This window comes from Sebastes umbrosus, chromosome 19, assembly GCF_015220745.1.
Source record: "Sebastes umbrosus isolate fSebUmb1 chromosome 19, fSebUmb1.pri, whole genome shotgun sequence".
NCBI classification, from domain to species: Eukaryota; Metazoa; Chordata; class Actinopteri; order Perciformes; family Sebastidae; genus Sebastes; species Sebastes umbrosus.
The window spans coordinates 10,947,008-10,974,079 of NC_051287.1; the positions used below are offsets into that span (position 1 = coordinate 10,947,008).

Genomic DNA, 27,072 nt, shown 5'->3' on the forward strand with positions numbered 1-27,072 from the left:
AATAAAGACCTCCTGCGAGCGAGGAGCTCCTCACACAAATAATTAACGAGCCTTTGAGTCCTTCCGTGATTGGTGCATCAAAAAAGCCTTCCAGCAGTTTCTGATTCGCACTATGTTTAGAGCATAAACAAGTGAGGGTTGCGGGGGAGAGAGGAGAGAGCATGACAGGCTAAAATATGCTCTGTTTTATCCGAGGCCAACGCTTAATGCTTTATAATGATCAGCAGCGATATTCCATGAAGGGAAAAAAAAAAACCACACTGGTGTACAGTTTACTGTAATTAAAAAAACACACACTCTCGCAGTGCTCATAATTGGAGCGTAAATCTTGTGTAGTTTGGTTTTGGATGTTGGCAGGGGTGAGGGGTGGGAAAGTGGGCACATAGAAGGCAAGCACATTTTCTTTGATTTGCTTGAGTAAAAGGCCTCGTGGGTGAGATTGAGAGTGAGAGAGAGGGGAAAAAAAAGAGAAAGGAGAGGGGAGAGAGAGAGCTGTCACTTTAAGCCATTAAGTCTCGCTATAAAACTCCTCCAATAAAAATGACAGCTGCAGCCCCTTTTCTCAAAAGGGGAGCAAAAGCATCACATCAGGAACACAAAACTGGACGGCCGTAAAAGACAAACTTGGCCAAATGCTTTCGGCAGTGTAATTCCACCAGCCCACTCCCACCACACACACACACAACCCTCCCGGCAGGGCGGACACACACCCTCTCCCTGTATTACCTTTGTTCCTGAGTTACTGCCAGAAAAGGAATGTCAGTCTCTCCCACACGCACACACACCATCATGAATCTCACTTTCTCATCAAAGACCATGAACTTCATTGGTTTCGGTGTGTATGTGTGTGTGTGTGTGTGTGTGCGTGTATGCTGGGGGTACCTTATGTTCCTCTAAACAGAAAGCACCACCGGATTCAGGAAAAACAACACACACCTCTTTAGCAGGTGGTAAAACAGGCCTTCGGAGTGAGCAGACACTTTTTATTTTGGAGTTTGGAGCTCTATAAATGATTAAGACTTCCGTAGAGCTGCAACGATTAATCGATTAGTTGTCAACTATTAAATTAATCGCCAACTATTTCGATAATTGATTAATTGAGTGAAAATTCTATGATTCAAGCTTTTTTAAATGTGAATATTTATTGGTTCCTTTACTCCTCTATGACAGTAAACTGAATATCTTGGAATGGTGGACAAAACAAGACATTTGAGGACGTCATCTTGGGCTTTGGGAAACACTGATCTACATTTTTCAACATTTTATAGACCAAACAACTAATTGAAAAAAATAATCGACAGAATAATGGACATTAATCGTTACTATCAGTCAAATTTACTTTCACACTGGTCGAAATTCAGCATAACATAAATATTTTGAACGTAAACTGTTTTATCAATCAACTAATTGTAAATGATGGCTTCTCTGTGTAGTCAAGTCGATTTTAGCTGAATAGTCCAAATTTGTCTCTTGGGGGCTTTAAAATCCGAACAACAGACAATTCCACCCTCTGTCCACAGACCCTGGATAAGGAAAAACTCAATAAAACTAGGGATGACCAATGCCGGATATCAGGCCAATACTGACTCAAATAGCTGGATTGGATAGAGGTGACAATGGATCCGATCTATTCAATTAAATTGCATTTTTAATTAACCTTTTTAATTGCATTAAAAAGGTTTAGACTTGAATTTTTTCACCAATTTGCCAATGTTTATTATTTTAATACAATTCTGCAAATGTTTATAAATATTTATTTGTTACATTTTGTTTTACAAAGTTAAAGAAAGCAATGTTTAAGTCAAGTGTGATGTTGCCTTACACATAAAATAATGATCCCAGTCACTTCCACACAGTGAGGCATACAGCTTATTAATTAAACACTGGTATCGGATCGGTACTCGGTACTCTGTATACTTAAAGCCCTGCAGGTATCGCCATCGGTACCGGGACTAAAAAAATGTAAAATCGGTGCATCCCTAAATAAAACCATGTGCACCAATCAGCTGGTGAAACTTCCTTTTGGGAGAACTACCTAGGAGCTGCCGACATACTGTATTTTACCACAAAATAATCAACACAATAGTAAATCGATAGATCTGACTGACCTTTCATTAAAAAAAAGGCTTTTCAACTCTCACTCAAACACTCTCCTCTCCTTCCACAGCCACACTGTGTTTATTTCACTGACAGACCGTCACGCTCAGCCTCATATATTGCTCTGACGAAAAGGACACATTCTCCTTTCAATGTCATCCCTTCATAGCTTTGTCAGATATGAAGGGGGGGGGTTGATAGTGGGATAAGGCAGCAAATCACCATACAGCGCCGAGCATACGGTGCCAAAGGGGGGGTTGGGGTGTCGTCATCACAGCCAACAACCGATCCATAACTGTAAAATGTACTTGCTGTCATTTCAAACAATTTCATGTCAGAATGTCTAATGCGGCATGACAGATAATTACACCGAGTAAGCGGCTAATCGATACGTTCAAGGACTTCGCAGATAGTGGCGTCCTTGAAGTGGCCAATTACCAATCGGCACTCAAGTGGACCTTTTGATGGAGCAAGTTTAAATAGAAATGGCGATTTAAGGGCCCACAGATTAGGACTATATAGGCGATGAAGAAGCTGCTGATGCAGCATGTGGCGTTGCTGGGAGGAAAAATATGTGCCGGAAAAGTGTTCATCCTCATTTAAACAATTAAGCCTTACACTAACTGCAGAGGCTTTCAGATAAGACTGCCATCAAGTGTCCACATGAGCTACTCTGGTGTACATTCAGGCAGACTGAAACTTGAATCACTTTCAGCATGGACACACAATACGGTGCACCTGTAATAACAGCCCAGTCAGTGTGTGTGTGTGTGTGTGTGTGTGTGTAACGCCGGCGGTTTAGAGTATTTCTGGGAAGCCACATAAAGGGCGTTGTGGCGACGGTGTCAGCGAACGGGGGCCTGTAACAGAAGAAAGCCGCCTGGCGTCTCAGAAGTCGCCCGTGAATCTCCTCGGTGCATCCAGGCGGCTGATGATACGTGTCGAAGGTGTAACACGACGCCCTCATGAAAGAGCAGCAGACACAATAACAGGGCTCGCCTACAGCTCTCAGTGCTGTATCTCTGCTACAGGGGACAAGGGTCTGCTCTGTTCCACTTTGACAAACTCACAGTAGCAGCTCGGCATTAATAATTTACAGTGTGTGGTGTACTTGTGTATGACAGTTGGTGCTTCAAGTGGAAATTAAAAGGGGCCTTTAACAAAAAAAAAATAGACTTGGCCTAAGATTAATAGCTTCAAAACAGAGTAATTCATGAATTTATTCTAATTATTTTGACATGTTTGGAGGAATTCAAACATGTTACTACTGTATATGACAGCTGTGTAAATGCCCCATTTTTCCTTTTTAAGTCTTTACTTTCTGGAGAAACGCAGCATGAAAAATGGATGTAAAAGTTGCCACTCTCCCTCCATAAACACACTTGAATCAAGTAACTAAGTGACCTCAGTTGCTTGTGATCCTCCTGTATATTAAATGATCATTTAAAAATAAGCTTCTGTTAAACTCCAGACATGCATGTACAATGTACAAGTAGGTACACAGATCCTGGTGCAGTTGTCACACACCTGTGTCACCTGTCTGTTACTGAGCTCATCTTTAAGTGCAAGTTTTAAGAGACACACTAAAGACAAGTCAAGCAACTTTTGTTTGAACACAAGTTTAAATCCATTTGTTTAGTATGCTAACCACTAAGCTTACACATTCAAAGTCAAACGGAAGTAAGTTGAACCAAGTCACGTGAAAGACAACATTAAAAGCTTAAAAAAAAGGCACCGTGCATGTATGTAATGCTTATGAAAATAGCTACCAGCTAACTTTATTCACACAATTTGCACACGACACTAATGCTAAACTTAATGCAGACAATATGCTGCAAAAAAAAAAAAGAAAAGAAGAAGAAGCTGCTCGTGCAAGTTCAAATCCCTCTTCTTTCTGCAACAATGTCTCAATTCAGTCCAAGCAAAAAACGCTACACTGCTTCACCTTGGTTGTTTTGCAAATTTGAAACTTGTAGAAACGACATTTAAATTAAAGTTTTGTGCAAAAGTTGAAGCTTAAAAAAAAATTTAATTGCAAGCGCACGCGAGGTATGCACACAAGCTTATATATCCCGAGCGAGGTGTCACGCATTTGGCAACTCAAAGCTTGCACGCGCTGTCAAAAAAGAGAAAAGTCCTATGAACCCCCCCCTCACATTTAGCTAAAACAGCAAAGGACTCAGTCATTAAACAAACAAACTTACCCAATGACAGGAACGGTTTGGTTTCCATGTCTTGTCTGCTAGGTTAGCTCATGCCAGCTGAGACGACCGCGTTTGGGAGTTCTTCTCACAAGCGGCGGCTGCTCGAGCACACCAGACCGGGACCAGAGTGCTGCTGCCGCTGCTGCTGCTGCTGTGGTCCTCTTCACTCGGCACAAAGCGGGTAAAAAAAGTGACAGGTCGATGTGTGATATAGTCTCAGAAGATATAATGTTTCTATCTCTGTTTGCTCACTCAGCTGCTGCTCCTCTCCTCTCTCTCTCTCTCTCTCCTCTCTATCGCTGTGCAACAACTCCAACTACTGGATCTGCTCTGCAAGAGGGGGACCAGCGCAGGGGGTACTCCCACCAACGTCAGGCCGAGCTGCAGCGACACCACCACACACACAGATATGCCAGACTTATTGTGAACTTTTACTCATGGATTTTATCTTGTCTGTGGATGTGTGAGATTTTTTCTGTCTTCTCTGTTGACCTGTTTTTATTCTGCCTATGTCTGTAAAGCACTTTCATGTTGTTTTAAATGTGCTATAGAAATAAATTTGACTTAACTTGACTTTGAAAATTAACAACACAGAAAAGAAAAAAGGCAAACATCACAGATGTTAAAAAGTCTTGCAGGTTTTTCCTCGAGGTAGATTTTTCCAAATCATGAATCTTTCAGCTGCAGCAGCAGCTACTTATTCTTTTCACTGCTGCTTATCTGCTGTTATTTTAACCTGGTCACATCTGTTGAACCATCAGGGCTGTTGTTGGCTCAGTAGATATAGATGTTTCAACTGCGTACTCACCGCAGAAGCAATTAGCCTATCTCTCTCTAGGAAGCTGCTGCTGCTACATAAAACAATTAAATTAACCCTACTCACCACAGGAAGTAGGGATATTGTTTAATGGCATTTGATCCAGTCTGAATCTGGTGTCAAATCCACTTACTTGAATCAGAATCGTTTTGAAACTCAAATAAACTGGGGAAAAAAAGTTCGGAAACTTGTGTTTGGTGGATTATTTCTCTGTTCTTACAATGCTAATTGGCATTGTATTTTACATCGTTGGAAAGCCTGTTTATTTACCTTCACAATGATGTCCATCTTGTAAGGATCATGCATTTGTGGGATGAGCAGCACAGCTGATTATGTGGGTAGCGCCCAAGAAAAATTTGCCAAAATGCTCTGCCAATGGTAAACAGTGTATTCTCCTGTTGGAATTGACTCTTGTTTTGAGTTGTTTGGTGGATAAACATTTTTTTTTATATAAAACGGTCACTATAGCCTGACAGTATAGTGTATGAGACAGGTAATCTGAAAAAAAATCATGTGCCTCTCTGTGCTCCGATGTCCTCCGGTGCTCCTATAATGGCATCCGCAAGATTTCACAGACTGGAGGAAAACAACCAATCAGAGCTGAGCTGGAGCCTTGACGTCTCTGAGCAGCTGTCAATCACTCGCAAACTCCGATCAAACGGTCGAACTAGGCAGCGCTGATCAAATATGAATTGCAATTGCAAACTGGCATGGCCATATTCAAAGGGGTCCTTTGACCTCTGACCTCAAGATATGTGAATGAAAATGGGTTCTATGGGTACCCACAAGTCTTACCTTTTCAGACATGCCCACTTGATAATCACATACAGTTTGGGTCATAGTCAAGTTAGCACACTAACACACTGACAACTGTTATTGCCTGTTGGGCTTGAGTTTGCCATGTTATGGTTTGAGCATATTTTGTACACTAAATGCAGTACCTGTGAGGGTTTCTGGACAATATTTGTCATTGTTTTGTGTTGTTAACTGATTTCCAATAATAAATACGTAAATACATTTGCATAAAGCAAACATCTTTGCCCACTCCCATGTTGATATAAGTATTAAATACTTGACAAATCTCCCCCATTTTGAACGATTAAGCGCAATTAAATATTTCAATCGATTGACAGCCCTAGAATTTTGTCAAACTGTGATGTTGATCGTTGTGATTTATGTCGTGTTGTTACGCGTAAACGCATATTTTGGAAAAATTAAAAAAAGGAATAAATGTTTCCAGTTGTTACTCAAAACGAAACTGGCTATCATAACCCATTCCTAACAATAAGATATTGTTTTTCTGTTGCATAAAACAAAAAAATAGTAAATCCAGACCAAGAAAGTTGTGCAACCTAAAATACAAAGTTACAATATTTGTCTCAAAAGTCCCCACTCTACATCTGCTAATGCTTACTAAATTCATTAATGCGATCTGCCAACATTGCACAAAAACTGAACAATTTATGAATTTATTACAGATGCATGAAAGTTTGAGGCAGATTCACATAAGCCCCTCTCCCTCCCCCCTCGGCTACAGCTATACCGCACGCTCAATTTGCATAATTCTCGCTGCATTGGAGCAATGCTGATCGAGACCTCCGTCATTGTTTTTGAATGCTATATCTGTTCTGGACGTCACAGTTTATGCCTAATTCGAGCCACATCCATCGTGTGTGCACCACCTCCCCTTCTACACTCAATCCTGCACGTTTCAGGAGAAAATGTCCCCTCTTTAGCCCCGATTGAAGGATGCAGGCTTTACATTTATCCCCCCGTACTGTAAAATCCCTTATGCAGTGCATTATAGGAGCGGTGTAGGGTACAGCTACATATGCCTCCTGCAGCCATCCTCTAGGCCCTTGTGATGAGCGTAAGCATTTGAAGGTGTTCACCACGTTTGCACTGAGGCGAGATACATAATTAATGCAATGCATGGCACATCAAAGATCAAAGGCAGTTGCGCAAAAAAAAAAAAAAAGTCTGATTGGGCACTATTTCAAGGTGTGTTTGTGTATGTGTGTGTTGCTGTGTGCAGAGAGAAAAACATGAGGATGGCTGATTATTCCACACAAGGCCTTGCTTTTGTGTCCTTCATCTATCTTCCGAGTAAACAATTATCAATCATCAGACGGTGTCATGTTAGCACGGTGATGCTAAGTGACTTAATTGGATGGGTAAATGCTCATCAGAGGGGGAGGGAGAGGAGAGCAGTGATTGGACATCCTATTTATCCTCGGTTCAGGAGGCTGTTTCGCCTCGGGCCTTCGCTCTGTAATAGAAGACAGACCGTCTTTTTAAACACCTCGATGAGGCCGGGTTCTCTCATCTGCCCGCTAGAACGAGCTATTTAATCCTCAACTTGGGCCATGATTAATAGCGTTCTGACCCTTCACCTCCATCCATATAAATTCTCTGGAGGCTGTTTTGGCTCTCCTCAACACCTCACACCTCCAGGCCTCGAGTCTATGCTTATAACTACTAATTGCAATATCTCTTGGCATCGGTTCGTTCTCTTTTGCTGTGTTTTTCTCCGCTTTCAGCAACGTGTTTGGGCCTCAGAGGATGGGAGACCACACCGTTACGATACACTCCGCTATGGCTGCTTTGACAGCCGACCTCCTCCTCTTTCTCCCTCTCTTAAAGTGGGTGATAAATGAGACAAGGGCCTTTTGGTCTCCTTTGTACTTTGACCATTCACAACAAGCTCATCCGTAAAAGCGATTATAGCCTCTTTCAGTGGCAATGACAATGGTGTCCAAACCTGAGGAATGCACGTAGAAATGTATACTGCAATTTTCTTCCGATTCATCACTTAGTCAATACAATGTCAGAAAATGTTGAAAAATGCTCATGGAACTTCCCAGAGTCACAGATTATGACTTCAAATAGCTTGTTTTGTCCAATCAATAGTCCAAAACCCTAAAACGTTCACTTTACAATGATATAAAACAGGAAAACAGCTAATTTTCAAATTCAGTAACCTGGAACCAACAAGAATTTGACTTTTGTTTTTGTTTGATAAATGACTTAAACAATTAATTGATTAACTGGAATCCATTTTTTATATTTCAAATTAAAGCAGCAGTAGGCGAGATTGGAGCAAATACGATAAAAAAGTATTTTCTATAAAATGGGCACTATATCCTGACAGTAGTGCATGAGACAGGTAATCTGAAAAAAATCATGTGCCTCTCTGTCCTCCGATGTCCTCCTTTGCTCCTAATGGCGTCTGCAAGATTTCACAGACCGGATGGAAACAACCAATCAGATCCGAGCTGGAGCCTTGACGTCTCTGAACAGCTGTCAATCACTGCGAACTCCAATTAAACGGTTAAATTAGGCAGCGCTGATCAAATATGAATCAATATTCTGCTTTTGTAAAATTTGAAAATTTGTGATCCGGCAGCCATGTTGAGATCAGTTGAGGAAATACCAAGCACCGCCCACCAGTCGAAGCAAACTTTCTCATTTTACAGCAAAACAGAGCCATGAGGAGGTGCAGAAATCTCACAACAATTGAATTACAATATGCTGAAAGGTTATTATGGAATGTACAGTATGCCCAATGATGCCAAAAGTATTCTGCCTAACCCCGCTTTAAGCCAAGCCTCTTAACAAAACAGAGGAAACTACTTAAAGCAAGTAGTCAGACACATAGGTGATTTGGTTTTTATTAGGAGGAAATGCCTGACATCTGTTTTGTTTTGTTTGTTTATCTGATTCCACTCAAACGTGGACATGGTTTAGGCCTGAGGAAGAAGGTGCACGCTACGAGGAACACACAAGCATGTGAGATCATTAGGGCGTTTGCTGAGGTGTTCGGCATTGTCCGCCCCGAGGGAAAGTCTCGATCGTCACAGCCCCGGGTTCACATTCCTTAACCTCGGGGTCAGGGCTTTGTCTGAGGATAGCACTGAGGCGACTTCCCCTTGCGGAAATCAACAAGAGCTGACACACTGAACGCTGGAGAGGCGCACAGAGGCAGGAAGAGGATCCGCCACTCACACACGGTCATAAACATGGCTATTTTGTCTAAAAACTGAGAAAACTGTAAACGCACCAAATCAGTGCATGTATGCGTTAAATACAAATCACATACTCATATTTTACTAATTTTTGCTGAACACTCTTGAAATGTTTTAGATTTTTTTGGATATATTCTTCCATCTGTCATTGGTTTCCATTCATTTCTGCACAGTGTTGCAATCAAATAGCAGAGTCTTGTGTTATGCAATCGTAGAAAAAAAAATACATCAAATTTTTAAATAATTTAAAGCGACAGTGTGTAACATTTCGAGGGATCTAGTAGCAGAAATGGAATGTAATATTCATAACTATGTTTTCATTCGTGTATAATCACCTAAAACTAAGAATCGTTGTATTTTCGTTAGCTGAGAATGAGCACTTCATATATAGGGAGCGTGTCCTCTTCATGGAGTCCACCATGTTGCACCGCCATGTTTCTACAGTAGCCCAGAACGGACAAACCAAACACTGGCTCTAGAGAGAGACTTTCGCATTTTTATGTTACCTGAAGGCCACCATAGTTCTGAGCGAGGCCAATGGCGTAACCACATTACCCCAGTCTTGGAAAGGGTGAGTGAGCGGAGGGGTACTCAGTTGGTTGCAATCTGCAACCACACCTAGATGCCGCCAAATCCTGCACATTGTACCTTTAAAACTGATTTGTATTAAATGGGCTAAAACATGCAAAATCACTGGTATGGTCCACTGAAACACAATTCAATGACAGCACTCATGATCTAGATCATCTACATCATCTACATCTTTCTTCAGGGCTTCTGACATTTTCTTTTTATTCCGCAGAGTAAAAATGAAAACCTATTATACAAAGATCTCAGAAACAATTCCTGGTTTCCCATGAAGCGCCTATGAAGCACATTTCACCTCATTGCTCTGCTCTGTTTTCACAGACAGAGTTCATTTCATCGCAGGCGATAAGAGCTTTGCGGATATCTGCCCATCAAATCGAACTGATGGATGACACCAATCCAGGCGCAGGGCCAGGAAATGGTAAAAAAAACGCACAATATTTTCCTAAATGATCAGAGCCCATTCCGCTCAGGGCTGTTATCAATATTGAACATTACATCAGCTGTATCTGCTGGGTTTTGAGTGCTGCCACGGGCAGACGAGACTCCCTCAACGGGAACATCTGAAGCTCGGGCATGCATCATCCTTTAATATCATATTAAAGTGAAATTGGCTACATTTAAACAGACGCGGCGATAAATCTCGCCGGCACTTGGCTGAAGCTGGCTTTATCGCGGAGAGGAGAATCACCGTCCCTGCAGAGCATCATCTCCTCACCTACGATTGAGTCCAGCATTATTGTGCAATGATGGAGCTGCTGCTCTGCTGCAGCTGACAGATTGAGAGGCTGAATTATGGCTGTGCAAAGGGTTGAAGGTGTAGTCAAACATTTGCCTTTTTTTTTTTGGTCTGGAGTTGAAAGAAGACAGGTGATGTAAGTTCACGTTGGAAGGTTAAGAGTGGAATTCAATTCATCTGATCAATAATTTGCACAAGATGTGTCATGAGTTTTGATTATTTTACACCAAAATCTCTGGAAAAATCTGAATTTGTGTTAAAACAATGTGATACAAATGTTTTCCTGTGTTACCATCTAAAAAGCACAAGTCAAAAATGTATAAAGTGTCATCCTCAGAATGGCCTTTCCCCCATTTTATCTCTTGCTGTGTGCAGAATACAGGTGCCTGATCACAGTTTTTATTATCAAATTCCTGCAATACCATTGCATGCAATCTGTCCCTCTGCAGATTTGAGTATAAGTAGGTCTACAGCACATTACATAAGATATGTCTTATCCCAAGCCCCCATTCACACAGCCATCCAGGTCTGTTTTGATGTGACAGTATATACTATTGTTTTCCCCTTTGTGTGCTGAATGCTACACGTTTCTGTACAGACAATCATGGCCAACACGTGCTGGAAACCACCAGCCACAGTGTTAACCATCACTGTCTAGACTCACTTGAGTTTTTACACAATACATTTACATTTACATTTTAACAAAAAGCTTTTTTTTTTTTTTTTGGCTTGCAGTTTTGCCTCGCAAAGCTCAGCTGCTTTGTGTTGCATTGTTGCTTATCCTGCTTCCTAATCCTGCTTTGCTTTGAAGCGTTGTGACTTGCAATCAGAGCGCATCTTGCAACAAAACGTTGGTTTCGCTTCATTCCTATAGGCTGGAAGATTTGGAGGCGGGATAAATGACTGGATGGATACAAGTGTATATTTTTGTATTTGTTACTTCATTTTAATCTTCCATGGATCTGCTTTCATTTGCTTCAGCTGCATGTTCATGTAGGGACGCATGGGGTATCCCTATTGCGTTACTTTTGGACGGACCAGGTTCGGTGTGTCAATATATGCTCGTTACATGCATATTGTGCTTTCAAAATAAACTTACATTTTCACAGGGAGTTGGGTTTTTGGCAACACAAGTTAGGGTTAGAAAACGGTCGTGGTAGACGTTAACTTCACTGACTAACGACTCAAGTAGTGACTCCCGGGGCTGACGATACTAAATGACTCACGTGACTAGCGACTCATGTGTCTCACGATACCGACGAGTCATGTGACTAAAGATTGACTTTTAATTTCACACGGTACACGAACATCGGTCTCCTGGTTTAAAAGTCCTGTGTTTGTTTGACCCATCCATCACCACCCCTCACTCCCACCCGTCGTGCACTCTCCCACTATTAATAGCCTACTACGCCACTTTTTCCGACCGTCAAATAACGCCGCGGATGGGTTTTCATTGGACTTAGTTGAAAACTTGGTTCGTCACATACTGTTGCTATAGGGTGCCGACGTGCGTCAGTTTCCATTGCCATGGGGCATTTACCAGACGGTACCATGTTTTGCGGGCGTTTTCTAGCGACGCATCTCAGCGTGATTGTGACCTAACTGAGGAAAAAAATCACAGCAGGCATTACAATTAAATAAAGGTAGAAAATGCTAAAATATAAAGGTCTAAAACTAGACAAATCAAGATGTTTAATAAAGCTTTAAACCTCAGAGAAGCCTGGACATATCTGATATTAGTCAATAGATGTGTCCTAAGTGACTTCCACTCCCAGTCAGTACAGTACAGCTGGGAGAGAGCGCAACACTGTTGGACTTCAGCTGGGTAAACATTCCCCACCGAGGCCAGAGCTCTTGTGTACACACAGGGCACAGCGCACGTTCAGCGAGGGGGCCTCACAGCCGCCGCGAGGATGGATGGTCTAACCAGGCCAGAGTCCATGTGGGCACAGCAGTCGAAATGTGACAAGAGACCACCCCCATCTGCTGAAACCATTAAGATGAACAGATACCAGCTTGCTTTGGGCTGTGGATGTAATGCTTCCACACCACCCTCCTTATATGCCTCCTTATATACACACCCACGTGTTTGCAAAGATGCACACACACGCATGGCGTACGTTAAGCAATCCTCAGACCGCCTGTGAAGGAAATAGACTCAATGGTGCTTGAAAGAGACAGAGAGTCATTTCACTGAGAGGAACATTAGAGTGAAGTGGAGTAACAGGACACCTACTAACAGACCTGCAGTGACAGTCGCATACACACACACACACACACGCAAGACCGTAGCTAATAATAAAGCTCTATGAGTCAGACGTGGCGGATGCGATAAAGATAATACATTTTCCTTTGGTGAAATCAAAGTCATTTTTCCTGCATTTGAAAGGAGGCCTGTGGAGATATCCCAGCTAGACATTAGTGTGTATGTGTGTGTGTGTGTGATGCCCAGTTAGCCCAGGGGATGCAGAGAGCAACAGTGATGCTATTTGTCTGTATTAACCCCTCCTCACAGGACCTCATGTTGCTGCCAGTTAGACATCCCACATATACCATCTTTTATAGTACGCAGACCTTTGTTTGTTTGTTTCTTAGTTCAACCAAGTCAAGAGAAAAACTGTTGGCAACCACGGGATATATTGAATGACGACGTTTCTGAATCAACTCTATCACACCTGCAGAATCGCACAATGTGCCGCGTCGCAAACTTTGTGAAACGATTGTTTCGGTTTAGGCAACAAAACTACTTGTTTAATAAGGTTAGAAAAAAAAATTCATAGTTTGTATTAAAATAATAACGATGTAACGTAGCAACCGCAATAATGTAACTACCGTTAATAAATAACAACCTGGTGTTTGTGTCCCAAAGTGTTGTTGAGTTGTTTTGAAGTTACATTAGTGATGTTTGAGACGTTATTTCGGTACCTATGTTACATTGTTTATGTACGTATTTTACTTAATTGACGTACTTATTTTAAGCCTAACCATTATGTTGTTCTTAAACCTAACTAAGTGGTTTTGTTGTCTAAACCTTACTGCGACGTGGCGTTAAATGACACGCGAAAATGTTGTGCTATTTGAACATGACATATTTAAATAGCTATAAGTCAGCGGCCATGAGTTAGACTCTCTTAAAAACATCATCCTAATTTCCTCAGACAGGATTTTTCTCCCTAACCATGGCGACCATACCGTAATCAGTATGATTGTCATTATGTACTGCGTATTTTCATGCAGCTCTGGATCCAGGGACAGTGTAAAACCTGTAAACATTTTGTATTTATCACATTCAAAATTGTTTGGCCTTGGCAGAATATGCTCTCTGTGTACCCAATAGTTTTTTTAACATTCTTTTATTTGAAAGGGTGACCATGGATTTTTTAAATGAAATAATGTGTTTTGTAAGAATTTTGTTGGCCTTGAGGGTCATGTAACTTACTCATCACATTTCAAGATCTTTTGAATTTTAAAGTTTCAAAAGTCAAGCAAGATAAACAAAAAACAGAAAAGCTTATTTCCAAACCTTCCGTGCCAGGACAGCTCTATCTTGTCAGCAGACTACTGGAAAGCCGCCCTTCCTTCACACATTATCTGCCTGTGAACTGTGAGCATAGGGCTGGATGTGTTTGTGTGTGGGTGTGGGTGAGTGTGTGTGTCTGAGCCACACTCTCACTGTGATTTACAGCTCCTCTCACACTCTCCCCTTCTGTCTGCTCGCTGGTCAACTGCCACGGTGAAGGCGGGCGGCTACAATGGCCGGCTACGAAGACCCATAAATCTGGACACTTCCTACCACTGTCTCCCACTTCAAGGGGAAGCCTGTCCTGTTGCAAACGTGATTAACCCTCTTCCTCTCTGTCCACTACCCACTGCATACACACACACACCCTAGAAACCTCCATCCTCCTTCCCCCCAACAAGAGGCCATGTTGCAAGGGGAAAAAAAACACCTTCACACCTCAGAGGCAAGGAACCTTCCAGATTTGCCATTCCTTCCCTACACAGGAAATAACTAATAAAGTAAAACCTTGACTTTGCATTAGACTAATAAAAAATTAAGAACAGTGTAAAAGTAAACAAAACAGTGAACGCAAAGGAGTTACAGTTTTCCTCCCCCACAATATGCTAAGTATAAAAGCTTTTTTTTCTGTAAGTTTTTTTATGAAAGTGCCTCACTTCTCCCAATGACACAGTCACAAAAAAAAGTTTTCAAAAGGCTTTCAAACCACAAAAGACTCGTTCAAGATGACTGAAGCGATAGTCCCAGAATGCCAATTTGCAGCTTAGTAAGGAAGTTTGCTTGGTGCTGAGAGGTTTAGAGTAGGAATAGAGACATGTTGTCATTGAGCTGCCTGAATGCATCTATGAAATTTCAGATGAAAAAAAAAAAGGAGTGGGGGGGAGGTGTGCTGTCAGTGGAGAGCGGGTCCTTCAGTGAGCTGTGACAGCAGACTATAACATGAGCCTTCAGCCTGTATAGTTGCTCCTGACCAAGAGGAAACACACACACTTGAAACACACATAAACATGCACTTGTTATCACCCACGTGCGCACAGAAGGACACGCAATCTTGCATATCCACCCGCCTACTTACACACATACAGTATATAGACAGACATACACGAGCATGGGCACAAAAAAGCCTGCACACACACTCATTATTCACGGAGAAACACACACACACACACACACACACACACACACACACACACAGATGCTTGATCTCCTTGCTGTCAGTCAGGCTCTTATTCTGGGTTCCAGCTGAGGACACTGATATAACATTTTCTGAAAAACTTCATATGGCCAATCAAGCCAAGCCAGTCAAAATTCTTTTGAGTGTCGACGCAACAAAAAAGACTTTTCCTTCTCGAGTGCTAAACTAGTCCAAGTGGTACGACTGATTGGCTGGTAAATAATTAGTTATGTTGTTAGTGTAACATGACATGAGATTTTGACCCCCTGGTGTATTAATTGGTTGGTAAATTACCAAATATATATAGGCTATTAGTGGACAAAGCCTGTTGGTTGCATTAAAGGGGACATATCATGCTTATTTTCAGGTATATACTTGTATTTTGGGTCTCTACTAGAACATGTTAACATGCTTTAATGTTCAAAAAACACATTATTTTTCTCATACTGTCTGTCTGAATATACCTGTATTCACCCTCTGTGTGTCCGTTTTAGTACCTGTCTCTTTAAGCTCCCCTCCCGAAAAAGCCCGGTCTGCTCTGATTGGCTTGTGAGAAAAATATGGTGTATCTTTGCAAAGGTAGTTCTCAAGCCGTGGGTGGTATATTCTAATGAGCCTGCATGTGACATAGGTAGGGTGAGCCAAATCTGAAAGACTTGTTGAATCACATGTTTTTTGATCTAGGCCGCCCACAAAAAAAACTGACTGCGTTGTGTTATTTCACAGTTTGTGGGTTGGTAGACACTCCAGATACCCAAATGTATGTGCACAAGCACTGAAAAAGGGAGTTTTCCATGATAGGTCTCCTTTAATCAAGTGTGTATAATCACCTGAAGATAAAAAATCATTGTATTTTCATTACCTTAGAATGAGCCGTTTATATCTACATACGGAGCAGGCTTCTCTTCACGGAGCCGGCCTCACTAGAATAAAATAATATCCATTATAAAGTGTTACATGTACTGATGTCAAAACAACATTATGAGTATTAATACAGAAACTAAAGTGTGCTTTCTTTTGGCTCTCCGGCACGACATAGAAAACCGCTGCAGAGCCCTAATGACTGTACTCCAGAAAATCCAATTTTCCAGGTTTAAAGAAAAGATAATAATAGCATGCCAAAGTAGAAAGTAAACAACCACGCAGAGGGTGAAAGGCAATAGTGACTCTATGTGTCACACAGACATCCTCATGACTAATCCTCATGTCCTGTTTTCTTTGTAAACAGGTCTCAGCTTTGTGTGTTGTGGGTGGCAGAGACACGCTCCTCTGCCGAGTGTTTGATCAGAAATTATGCAGCAGAGACTCACTTCCCCCAATCTTCACCACCTTTCCTTCGCTAATAGAAAAAAACACTGATGTCATGAGCCCATTAGCCATGTAATGATTTACACTAGAAAGACCTGCGAAGGAGCCGCCACCTGCTCCTATGCTCTTTTTACCCCCAATTCCCCTCCAAGCTCACCTACGTCTGCAAGCATGATGAGGTCATTATGTCATGATTACAATAATCCCATTAATGAAGTCCCAACCGCGGTACCAACACCTGTTTGCTGCAGCCACAGGGATGTATTCAAGCAAGCAATCGACGTCTTTCATTTAGTTTTTTTTTCCGCTTGGGGGGAGAAAATAAATAAGTGATGGAGCAACACTGTTTATGCAAATCTCATTTCACATGCATCTTATGTCCTGCCACGCTTTCTTGGCGGCGCACAGCAGAGATTGCGGGGCAAGTGACAGCGCAGAGGCTTAATATGACTGATTTGCTCTGTAATGATAATGCGATTGAGCGCACTGTTTGTGGTGAGCACAAAAGGGGCACACGAATGCGAGAAGGGTTGGTGTTGAAGTGCGAATGATCAGGAGGACCAGCCTCCTTCTCTCTCCCCAGGCTCATACATTAAAGCATGTTGTACCTCATGGGCAGAGTACAGTCTGCTGTGTGTGTGTGTGAATGGATCACACACCATATGGAAGTCTTCAGTGGGTGAAGTCAGCTATTGTACTGCAGTGATGTATGAGTCGATGTGATGGATTGCTGTCAACATGTGGTATTTATTGTATATTATGTCACTCATGGCTCTCACTCGCCATTGTTTGCTTCACACTCCACTCGCTTCTTAACATCTGGCGAGTACTGGGACCGTGATAAACAAATTACCAAATTGTCCTTGATTAAATTTAGTCTACTTTTATGATACTTTTGCCTTAATTGACAGTGTCTACTATACAGTCTCTGTGACACTGATTCTAGATCCCAGAAATCTGTCTCTGGTGTCTTTCTGCCCAATCACCTTTGCACGTCATGCAGGTCGTGAAGGACTGCAAGCTATGATTGGCCAGGGTACGACCTGTAGTCTGTCATGTCTTTCAGCACAGACACTGCAGGAATTTAAAGCTGGGGTAGGTAGCATTGGAGAAACCAGCAAGAGTAAAGGCTTTTGCACACCAAGTCCGTATTTTTCGTCCAAAATTGTCGCAAGTTTAAAAATAAATACGACTGTTTGGAACTGGTTCGACTTTCTGCATTTTTTCACAGCCGTTAAAAGGCAAAAGAGGGTTGACCACTCAGAGCCACCGTACATGCAAACATCATCATACAAAATGACATGATGAAACTTCACTTTGTCTCCCAGCACAAAGCACGTTTTGATAATGAAATAAAAGAATACAGTGATGCGGAATTTAAATATATGTGGCAATTGATTGCAGAACAGCTTGGAATCGGGGATGGTTGCAAATCAAAGGATGTCTGAAAGATTAGACAGTAGTGATTGTGCTAAATGATAGCTTCTTGCTAACGTTGTTCATTCATTAGCCCCGTTTGGGACTAATGCTATATATTGCACCCACGTGATTAAGTTTTGTCTTGTATTGCAAATTTTTGCAACAAATAGAATAATAAAAGGCATTAGACTCAGTGTGCAAGATTTCTGAGTAACGTTTTTTATCGGATTGAAAAAACGAATATGAAAAATACGGACTTGGTCAGCAAAGACCTTAAGCTAGATTTTAAAAAGTGATCCTACCAAAAAACCCGGTCCAGTGTTTACAACTCTTTTCCAATGAAAGTAACTATCAGCACTCCAAACCTCCCTAAATCTAGCAAGAAAGTCACCAAGTTGGCAACACTGACAGGCCTCACTCCGAAGCCACTCCCCCAAAATGATCATTATGAACGTAAACAACGAACATGGCTATTGTTAGTACTCACAGCTGTCAAGCTAGCAGTTTCAGAATGAGTGAAATGATTGAACAGGATTATTGCAGTCCTGCGACAACCGCAGATACCAGATTTGTTCCTGTTTTTGTCAGAGCATGCGATTGCTGTCGGTATATAAAGAGAATTTCAACAACTATAACAAAAGAAAGTTTCTAAAATACTTTACCAACCCTAGCTTTAAGTAGCGTAATCACCTTATCTGACTGTGACTATCTCAAAATACATTTATGTCCAATCCTGGCATCAGAATATGACCAAGTATATTTACTGTTTCTCTTACAATTTTCAACACTTTTTTTCCCCCAAGGAAACATTTTGACCAGTACTCAAAAAGTATTGAGGTTTCATACCCAGCCCATTCTAACATTACTGTTCTTTCTGCCAATGAACTATTATTCAAACCAGATTGATTTCACTTTATTATCAGACTATTTTTCAGAAATGTGTCTTGTGTCCACTGTTTCACATATAAAACCCATTTAACAAAACAACAAAACTACAAACATATTTGTCTTGTTATTTGGTCAAATACAAGGTATCTTTCATAATATTAAAAGCCTCTGATGCAGATAAAAATACAATGTATGAAAAATATAATGAGCCATGTTATGAATGGATCTATAATTTACAAGCAAGCATCCTCAAACCCACTTATTTTCAAAAGCTGTTGATTTGATCTAATCATCAAAGTGTTTCTAAATCAGTGTCAATGAATTTGCGTATAAAGAGGCGCATTAAATGAATATCAAAAAGCGCCTGTGTATCGCCGTCTCGCTGACGATCCAGGCAGAGCCACAACATCAAAGCGTAATCACCCATCACACGTCCGCGCATTGGACGGATACCTCCACTCTGACAGAGCTGCTGTCATTTACATGGCATGGTGCACACACAGAATCAAACAGCACAGGCATCAAAAAGCTGCCAAGATTTTTTTTTTTCTCATCATTTCATTTCTGCCTTTCCAACCTCCCCCCCAACTGCTAATCATCAACCAAGCGGATTAGCATGTCACTGTTGGGTATCCCATTCTCCTTCAGAGGGGCCCCAGACTAGTTTTTTCTCTCTCTCTCTCTCTCTTCTTCTGGGGGAATCTGCCATTTCATCAGAGCGTGCAGGAGTCACCAGTCGGCTAACCTCATTGTACGGATGAGGTCAGGGGCAGGTCAGCTCTCAGGATTCTCCAAAGAGGAGAGGCCCTGGCCTGGCTTTGCCCTGCGGTCCACTCTAGGCCTGTCCTCATCTTCGGCTTCCCCCCTCAAGACCAAAGACGCTCTGGAGGTCAGCAGCCTATTTGCGAGGACACTTGGCTCTCCACAGGGGGTGAGATATCCTTTACAAGAGCCCCCTGTCATCCGGACAGTGACTAATGAAGCCAGCCTGGTTGACAAGTACTGATGAGCAGCCCCAGGCTGGTTTGGGCTCCATTGCTTCGCTGCTAATGACACCAACTGTGGCTCGACTCCGGCCTTGGTATGTTTCTAATGCGGGTCTCATCACTTATAAGTTCTCAGGCGCACAAACACGTCAGCTTTTTGTTTATTAATAAAGCTCAGGATCATGCAGTCACCAGCAGCAAGAAGCTGCTAGTGGCTCTTTAGAAACACTGGGTTCCCATGGCCTGATGCCTCATTGGCATCCACACAAAGGAGGGTGATGAATGAGCCTAAAAGGCCTGATAAAACATTAACATGGACAGTTGGTCCGATGGGAAGAGCAGCACAGATTAAAAAGATGACTCAGTTTTTTTGCGAGGCAAAATGGGATCCTTTTTTCAGTACAAGAAAGTCTTCAAAGGGAAAAACAATGAGACGTTAATGAAAAACAGCATGCTGTCGTGTTGATGTCTCATTATTTAGTGTTTGTGCTGTGCAACCCAGGCATGTAGGATGCACACACACAATAAAAGAGAAAAAGACTACCTGTGGCATCAGTGTTTGGTTTGCAGAGATGCAAAGCCGGAGCACCACGTCAACTGGGGCAGAAACATTCATTATTCACAAGCTCCGTGCATGAATTATGTAATTTGATAGGTCATCCCCAACTCTTTAGATGCAGGAGTTTAAGAATAAACATAAACATTAACATAATATCGCAATACTTAAGTGTCAATCAATCTTTTCTTACATATCCAAGAGTATCGGTGACATTTCAAATTTCAGTCAGTTACACTGTCTCTCTTATCAAGTTGTTCTACAAGAGTAACATTGTGTATGGTGGAGTGAAACAAAATGCAGACACAGCTCTTTTACAGCCTTATATAACCTTACGTAAGCCAAATGAGGAAGACAGACTTCGGTCTGTACTCACTGTTGGCATGGTACCAAACAATGAGTCCTATGTAACATATAATGACCGGAAAAATAACCATAAAAGCACCAAAATGGTTCAAATGTAATCTGTAACACACTGGCACTTTATAATAACCATCATTTATAAATGAAATAATTAATAATGTTTACTAATTGTTAGCAATACTATAAGATATTTCATCATTATTTTGTGTAACATGAAAGATAATTAGTATATATTCTATATTGTATCATAGCTGATAAGAGACATTAACAATTACATTCTGATTACATTAGTACACTTTTTATAAACAGTTTATTGTTGCACACATTATAACATTTTATAAACTATATTATGTATTTGTTAGTGACAACCAAACAACTGCAACTTTATAATAGCAACCAAATAATATTTATAGACGGTTTACAAACCAATTATTAACCATTAACAAAATGTTACAAATATCTATCTATGTAATGTTTACAGCTGTTTTACAAGTGATTTCTTAAAGCTTTACAAATAATTTCATAATCATTAACAAATACTTTACATATAGTACATGAAATGTTATGTGTGCAACAATAAACTGTTAAAATACATTATAGCATGACTTATATTTAGTAAATTATAATTTCATTGTTTGATAACAGTATAAGAGCTAATAACTAAGTTTAATTAACTATCAATTTACCATTTATAAATGATGATTATTATAAAATGTAATGTTATTTTGTTGTTAACTGGTTTTAACCTTGCAGGTATACAGTAGATCAGGGTGGTGTTTTGAATTTATCTAGCTTGTCACTACACCAGCCAATTTAATGTGCACAAAGCGAATAAATATCCTCAGCTGTCATTTTAGGACAAAAGAAGAAGAAGAAGGAAAAAAAATCAGGTAGATATCCATTACACCCAACTGCATCATGACCTCAAAATGATTTCAACTCAAACGCTGAATAGTTATCTGCAGATTCACTCTGTAGCAAGGTGATATAAATGACAAACGGTCTGTCAGAGGCTCTCAGAGAACAAGCCATAATTGAAGCATCTGCACAGACATTGCTGTAAATATTTCAGCAGTTATGGACTAACCGGTCCATCTGCGTATAAGTAGCCCTCCCTAGTTTTCTTTCCTCTTACTGTTTTCTCCTAATGTGATTTATCAGGGGTGGGATTTCCATCTTTTTCTCTTTGTGTCTTTAGTGGTTGGGGGGTTTATTCTTTAATGTGCCTATTTCTAAATATATCTAGTTTCCTAAAGAGAGAAAGAAAAAAAAAAGCACAATCTTTCTCCCTCCCACTCCCCTCCCCTCCTCCCAACCTGAAGCGCTTATAGCTCCACACCGAGGATGAGAGAGAATATTTAATTTTAAAAGAAAAAAAAAAAGTGTCAGGAAGGCCACGGCTCGCTGCTGTTTCTCTCGTGCTCGCCCGCTGTGCGCGCATGGGAGGGAGCCGGACCTATTCTTTTATTTTGGTTTGGTTTGTCTGGAAACAATGAAATTAATCAAAGACTGTAGAGTTCTTTGTAGTCTTTTTTTGCTATACCAACAACTGTATTTGCTTGCATAATTTATTCCCGCTTTTCTTGTTAGGCTCACATGTACATGCACATGTAGCCTGTATGCGTTACAAAATGTATGTATAATACTGGATTAATGGATTATTTACAGCACTCTTTATATGCTATTTCCACTTTATTGGCTGGAATGAGTCTCTATATTCATTTTCTGTAATTGGATGATGTCTCAAACCTATGGAAGCCTGCGGCTGCCTTTACATCCCCACCTCCACCCTTCTCCTCCAACACAGTATGTGCATCTGCATTTTTTCACAGCTGCATCGTTCAATAATGAAATGACAACTCAGTCTCACGGTAGTTCATGAAATAGCCACAAAATTTAACATATTTTATTCATGTACATAGACAAAATTTTCCCTTTTTTTTCATAAACTTTAAACAACGTATTTTTCATGCTTTTTCAGTCCAGCAACATTTGACACAGGTGTCAATTTTTGCTCCAGTCTTTTCAAAATAAAACTACTTAGTTAGGTTTAGGAATAGATCAACTTAGTTAGGCTTACGCAAAACAAAGTACTTATTTAGGTGTAGGAAAAGATCGTGGTCTGTCTTAAAATAAAATCAGAAGTGCCGTAACTTAAGTACATAAGTTATGTGACAAAAAGTACTTAGTTAGCTTTAAGAAAAGATCGTAATTTGGGTTAAAATAACTCCGGGAGTGCCGTAACTTAAGTATGGAAGTTACGTGACTAATACATTTTGACTTCTGGTTTCACACGGGGTACAAACACTGGCCTCCTGGGCGAAAATCCTGAGTTTTTGGACCCACTTATCCCCCCCGACCTGCTCCCTACATGGCATTTTCTGCTCTCTATACTTCCCGATTACGTGGATTACATACAAATTGATTTCACGAAAAACACGTGAAATTTGTGTTTATGTATACAAATCAATACATAAAATTTTGTGACTATTTCACAAACTGCTGTGCGACTGGGCTGGAAATGATCTGGTATTTTGCATCATATATTAAACCTGACATCTGTTTTTATCTATTTTGTGATCTCTCAACCTCTTAATATCTTTCTTCGCATTTCAAAAGACTCTTCAAATGCATTAAAGCGCAGAAACAAAAAAGCTGACAATTTTTACACCGCACTCCTTTTGTTCTTGTGTCTTGAAAGAGGTGGAAAAAGAAGTTAAGCCATAATACAGAGGGACAATAATGTATGCATAAGGACTCCTGGACAAAAAACGAATCATGTTTTCCACAGCGGGATGGAGAGCAGGACCACATTACAGAATTTCAACTTTCTTTCCTCTGCTCTCGTCTTTCCAAACACTGTGCTTCAGTGTCGGGGTACAGAGAACAGACCCAATGGGATTGCTCTATTTAAATTCCTATACAGTTGGACTTTGACCTTTGTCTGCCACTGCACGGTGTCTGCTCATTGTTAGCATGCAACAACCTATAGGCCGTGTGAAAAACAGCAGCCGCGCAGAAACAGCCTTTCCGTTTTTTTCTGCAAACAGACAACACCGAAATCACACATCAAACATATGGAAAATTCCTCCAAAGTGTGACAGAAGACATAAAAATGGCCGGTGAGCTTGCACCAATGAATGGGGCACAGACAAGGCAGTGTGTGCAGAGGCGGAGGCCTCGTGAAGCAGCGCGGTGTCTCAGTCTTGTAAAAACGGCTCGTCCAGGGGTCTTTAAAGCCTCTTGTCACATACAGTACAGTATACATAAGGGAAGGGGGCCAGGGAAGGGAGTTTTTTTGTGTGCCCAACCCCCCACACCTCCACACATGTCATGAAAAAAAGGTAATTTTTCAAGAGCAGAGAATGGAAAATGTCAGAGGAGAGGAGTGGGGATACATTACGGGAATTGTTTTCGAGAAAAGACAAAGCTAAGACACAATAAAATGAAAAAGACATTGAGATAAGTAGAAAAAATTGTAAAAAGGGATAATAGCGCATTAACGCAAATTTGTTTTTACACCACTAATTTCTTTAAGATGCGATTTTTAGGTTGTAGTGGGCTCAGTTTATAAAGACAATTAAAAACTGGCATGGCTATTTTCAAAGGGTCCCTTGACCTCTGACCTCAAGATATGTGAATACAAATGGATTCAATTGGTACCCACAAGTCTCCCCTTTACAGACATGAAGACATGATAATCATGTACTTTTGTGTTGGTAATAGATTTCCAATAATAAATACAGGTATATACATACATTTGTATAAAGCAAGCATATTTACCCATTCCCATGTTGATAAGAGTATTAAATACTTGACAAATGTCCCTTTAAGGTACATTTTGAACAGATCAAAAATGTGTGATCAATTTGGGATTAATCGCGATTAACTATGGACAATCATGTGATTAATCGCGATTCAATATTTTAATTGATTGACAGCCCTAAAATTAATTGATTAGTCAATCATCAGCATATTAATTGTCAACAGTTTAAGTCATTTATCAAGCAAAGAATGGCAAATGTTTGCTTGCTCCAGCTCCTCAAATGTGAGAATTTGCTGCTTTTCTTTGTTTTATATCATTGTAGATTACATATCTTTTAGTTTTGGACTGCTGGTTGGAACAAAACAAGCAATTTGAAGACATCAGTTACAACAAAGTGAACCAATTGACTCGATTATTGATAATTGTTAGTAGCAGTCCTATGTGCGAGACATGAAATTCACCCCGTAACAGATATCAGAGGGGCACGTAATTAGAGCTGAGACGCCATCCATCATATCCATTTTCCAACACTATTATCTAATTAATGACCGATCAGTTATGCAGAGGGGAGGAGTTCATGTTGTGTTTGGAAAAGAGGTGACCCATAGCGTAAACTCCCGTCCATCTGACGAGTCCTGGTCGCGGCACAGTAGGAAGTATACGACAACAAGACATGTCGGCGGCTTTGTGCATAATTACTGGCCCCGAGATGGATGGCTCGGTCCTGTCCGCGCCCAAGTGCTCCCAGTCCATTTTTCTTTCTGATGAATGAGGAGAGAGACAGCACCCTGTCATCTGCCGCGTCGCTACTGCCGGCAACAGTAAATCTCCCGCTCAAAGTCACCCTTGCGTCGACATGGCAAGGGGAGGTGTGTGGTGAGAGGGGAGGGGGGGCGGAATGCTGTGGACTCTATAGGTGCTTCCCCACTGAACACATTCACATAGACACACACACAACCTACACTGCTGGAGATTCTACCAGATGGGAATACACAGCACTGTGGAGCATTTCATGCTTACGTCTTCTCTGTTGCTCCTGTGAGTGAATAATTGATACGGTGGTGCAAAATAGGTCTTGGCTCCTATTTATCAAGCATTTCATTATCACTCCTAATTGTAAGATTATTGTTATAAATTGTAGAAGGCATCCCCAATTACATTTGGCACAAAAACACCCCATGGGACACATAAGTGCTTTGAGGGTGAATGTCGTCAGCCTCTTGGGACGCTCAGGGCTATAAAATAAAATTCATGGCAATGTCTTGTACTTCTCTCAGTGACTGTATTCCTTTGTTTCCCATTAAGATAGAAGATAGACTGTGTTCAACACAACAAGTGACAAAATCGGTCATAAGAAGTTTAAATCAAATCATCCTTGAAGGAGCTCAAAGGGAATTTGTGAGGTCATATTTTTGGCCTGGATGCACAACACGGTTGGTAATCAAGGGGTGCAAGTTGTGGGAAAAGTGCAACTCTCATCAAAAACTGGACGTTGCCTTGCTTTTTACATTTCAGCATCATGTTTAGGAGGGAGAGAAGATTAAGGAACAAGAGAAGTAACCTGCCAACAGTTTAAAAATGTCAATGTACATGACAATTTGTACACTGCGAGGTATCCAGTTTTTCCACTTACAAAGTCAAAGAGTTATAAATAAATAGACAGAGCCAGAGCAACACGACCTCTTTTCCAGGCGAAACAGATAGAGCCAGAGCAACACAACCTCCTCTCCACGCCAAACAGATACATCCAGAGCAACACAACCTCGTCTCCACGCCAAACAAATAGAGCCAGAGCGACACGACCTCCTCTCGACGCCAAACAAATAGAGCCAGAGCAACACAACCTCCTCTCCACACCAAACAGATAGAGCCAGGGCAACACAACCTCCTCTCCATGCCAAACAGATAGAGCCAGAGCAACACAATCTCCTCTCCACGCCAAACACATAGAGCCAGAGCAACACTACCTCTTTTCCACGCCAAATAGATAGAGCCAGAGCAACACAACTTCCTCTCCATGCCAAATAGATAAAGCCAGAGCAACACAACCTCCCCTCCACGCCAAACAGATAGAGCCAGAGCAACACAACCTCCTCTCCACGCCAAAACAAAAAAAGAAAGAAAACCAGAGGAAAATACCAAACAACTGGAAATCTCTGGTAAGTCTGGATCCTCTTGGATCATATGTCGTTAGCTCTCTATCAGCTACAGCTAACATCTGTATAGTCTGCACATTGGCTGGGAAAACAGAAATAACCCCGGACAGCTAAAGCACTCCAACGGTCAAACTCACACAGATAGAATAAGCCTGCAGTTTGGTTGTTGCTTGAGAATATTGTAGGGCAATCTGTGAAGCTTCATGAACACCGCACTAGTGACTAATTCAACTACAAAAATGACCCTCTTTGAATCCAGCGTCTCTATGAAGTGTGTGATGGAGAAGACGGAGAAAACCCCAGCCTGACCCAGATCCAGAGCATGCAGGGTCCCCTCACACGGGTCCCTCTGAAGGCTTCTTCTCTCTTTGTGCTCTCCCGTTCAATCACTGAGTTATGCCTTTGCCTCCCAACTCCCCTTTGATAGCTGTTTGTTCTGTGTGGCTTTGACTAAGGAAAAAGCTGT

At 41.2% G+C, this 27,072-nt stretch overlaps 1 protein-coding gene across 7 annotated transcripts in view; it reads right to left on the reverse strand.

Moving 5' to 3' along the window:
• Nucleotides 1–27,072, reverse strand: part of rxraa (retinoid X receptor, alpha a) — a 168,585-nt gene that overhangs the window by 108,674 nt on the left and 32,839 nt on the right. Inside the window, exon 1 of one of the 7 annotated variants that reach the window (XM_037752971.1) lies at nucleotides 4,302–4,632. The exons of the other annotated variants lie outside the window; for them this stretch is intronic. Coding sequence (XP_037608899.1) covers nucleotides 4,302–4,329 — 28 coding nt within the window. The 5' untranslated portion in view covers nucleotides 4,330–4,632. Of the gene's footprint in view, nucleotides 1–4,301; nucleotides 4,633–27,072 lie in introns of those variants that run through there. 7 annotated transcript variants of the gene reach the window in all.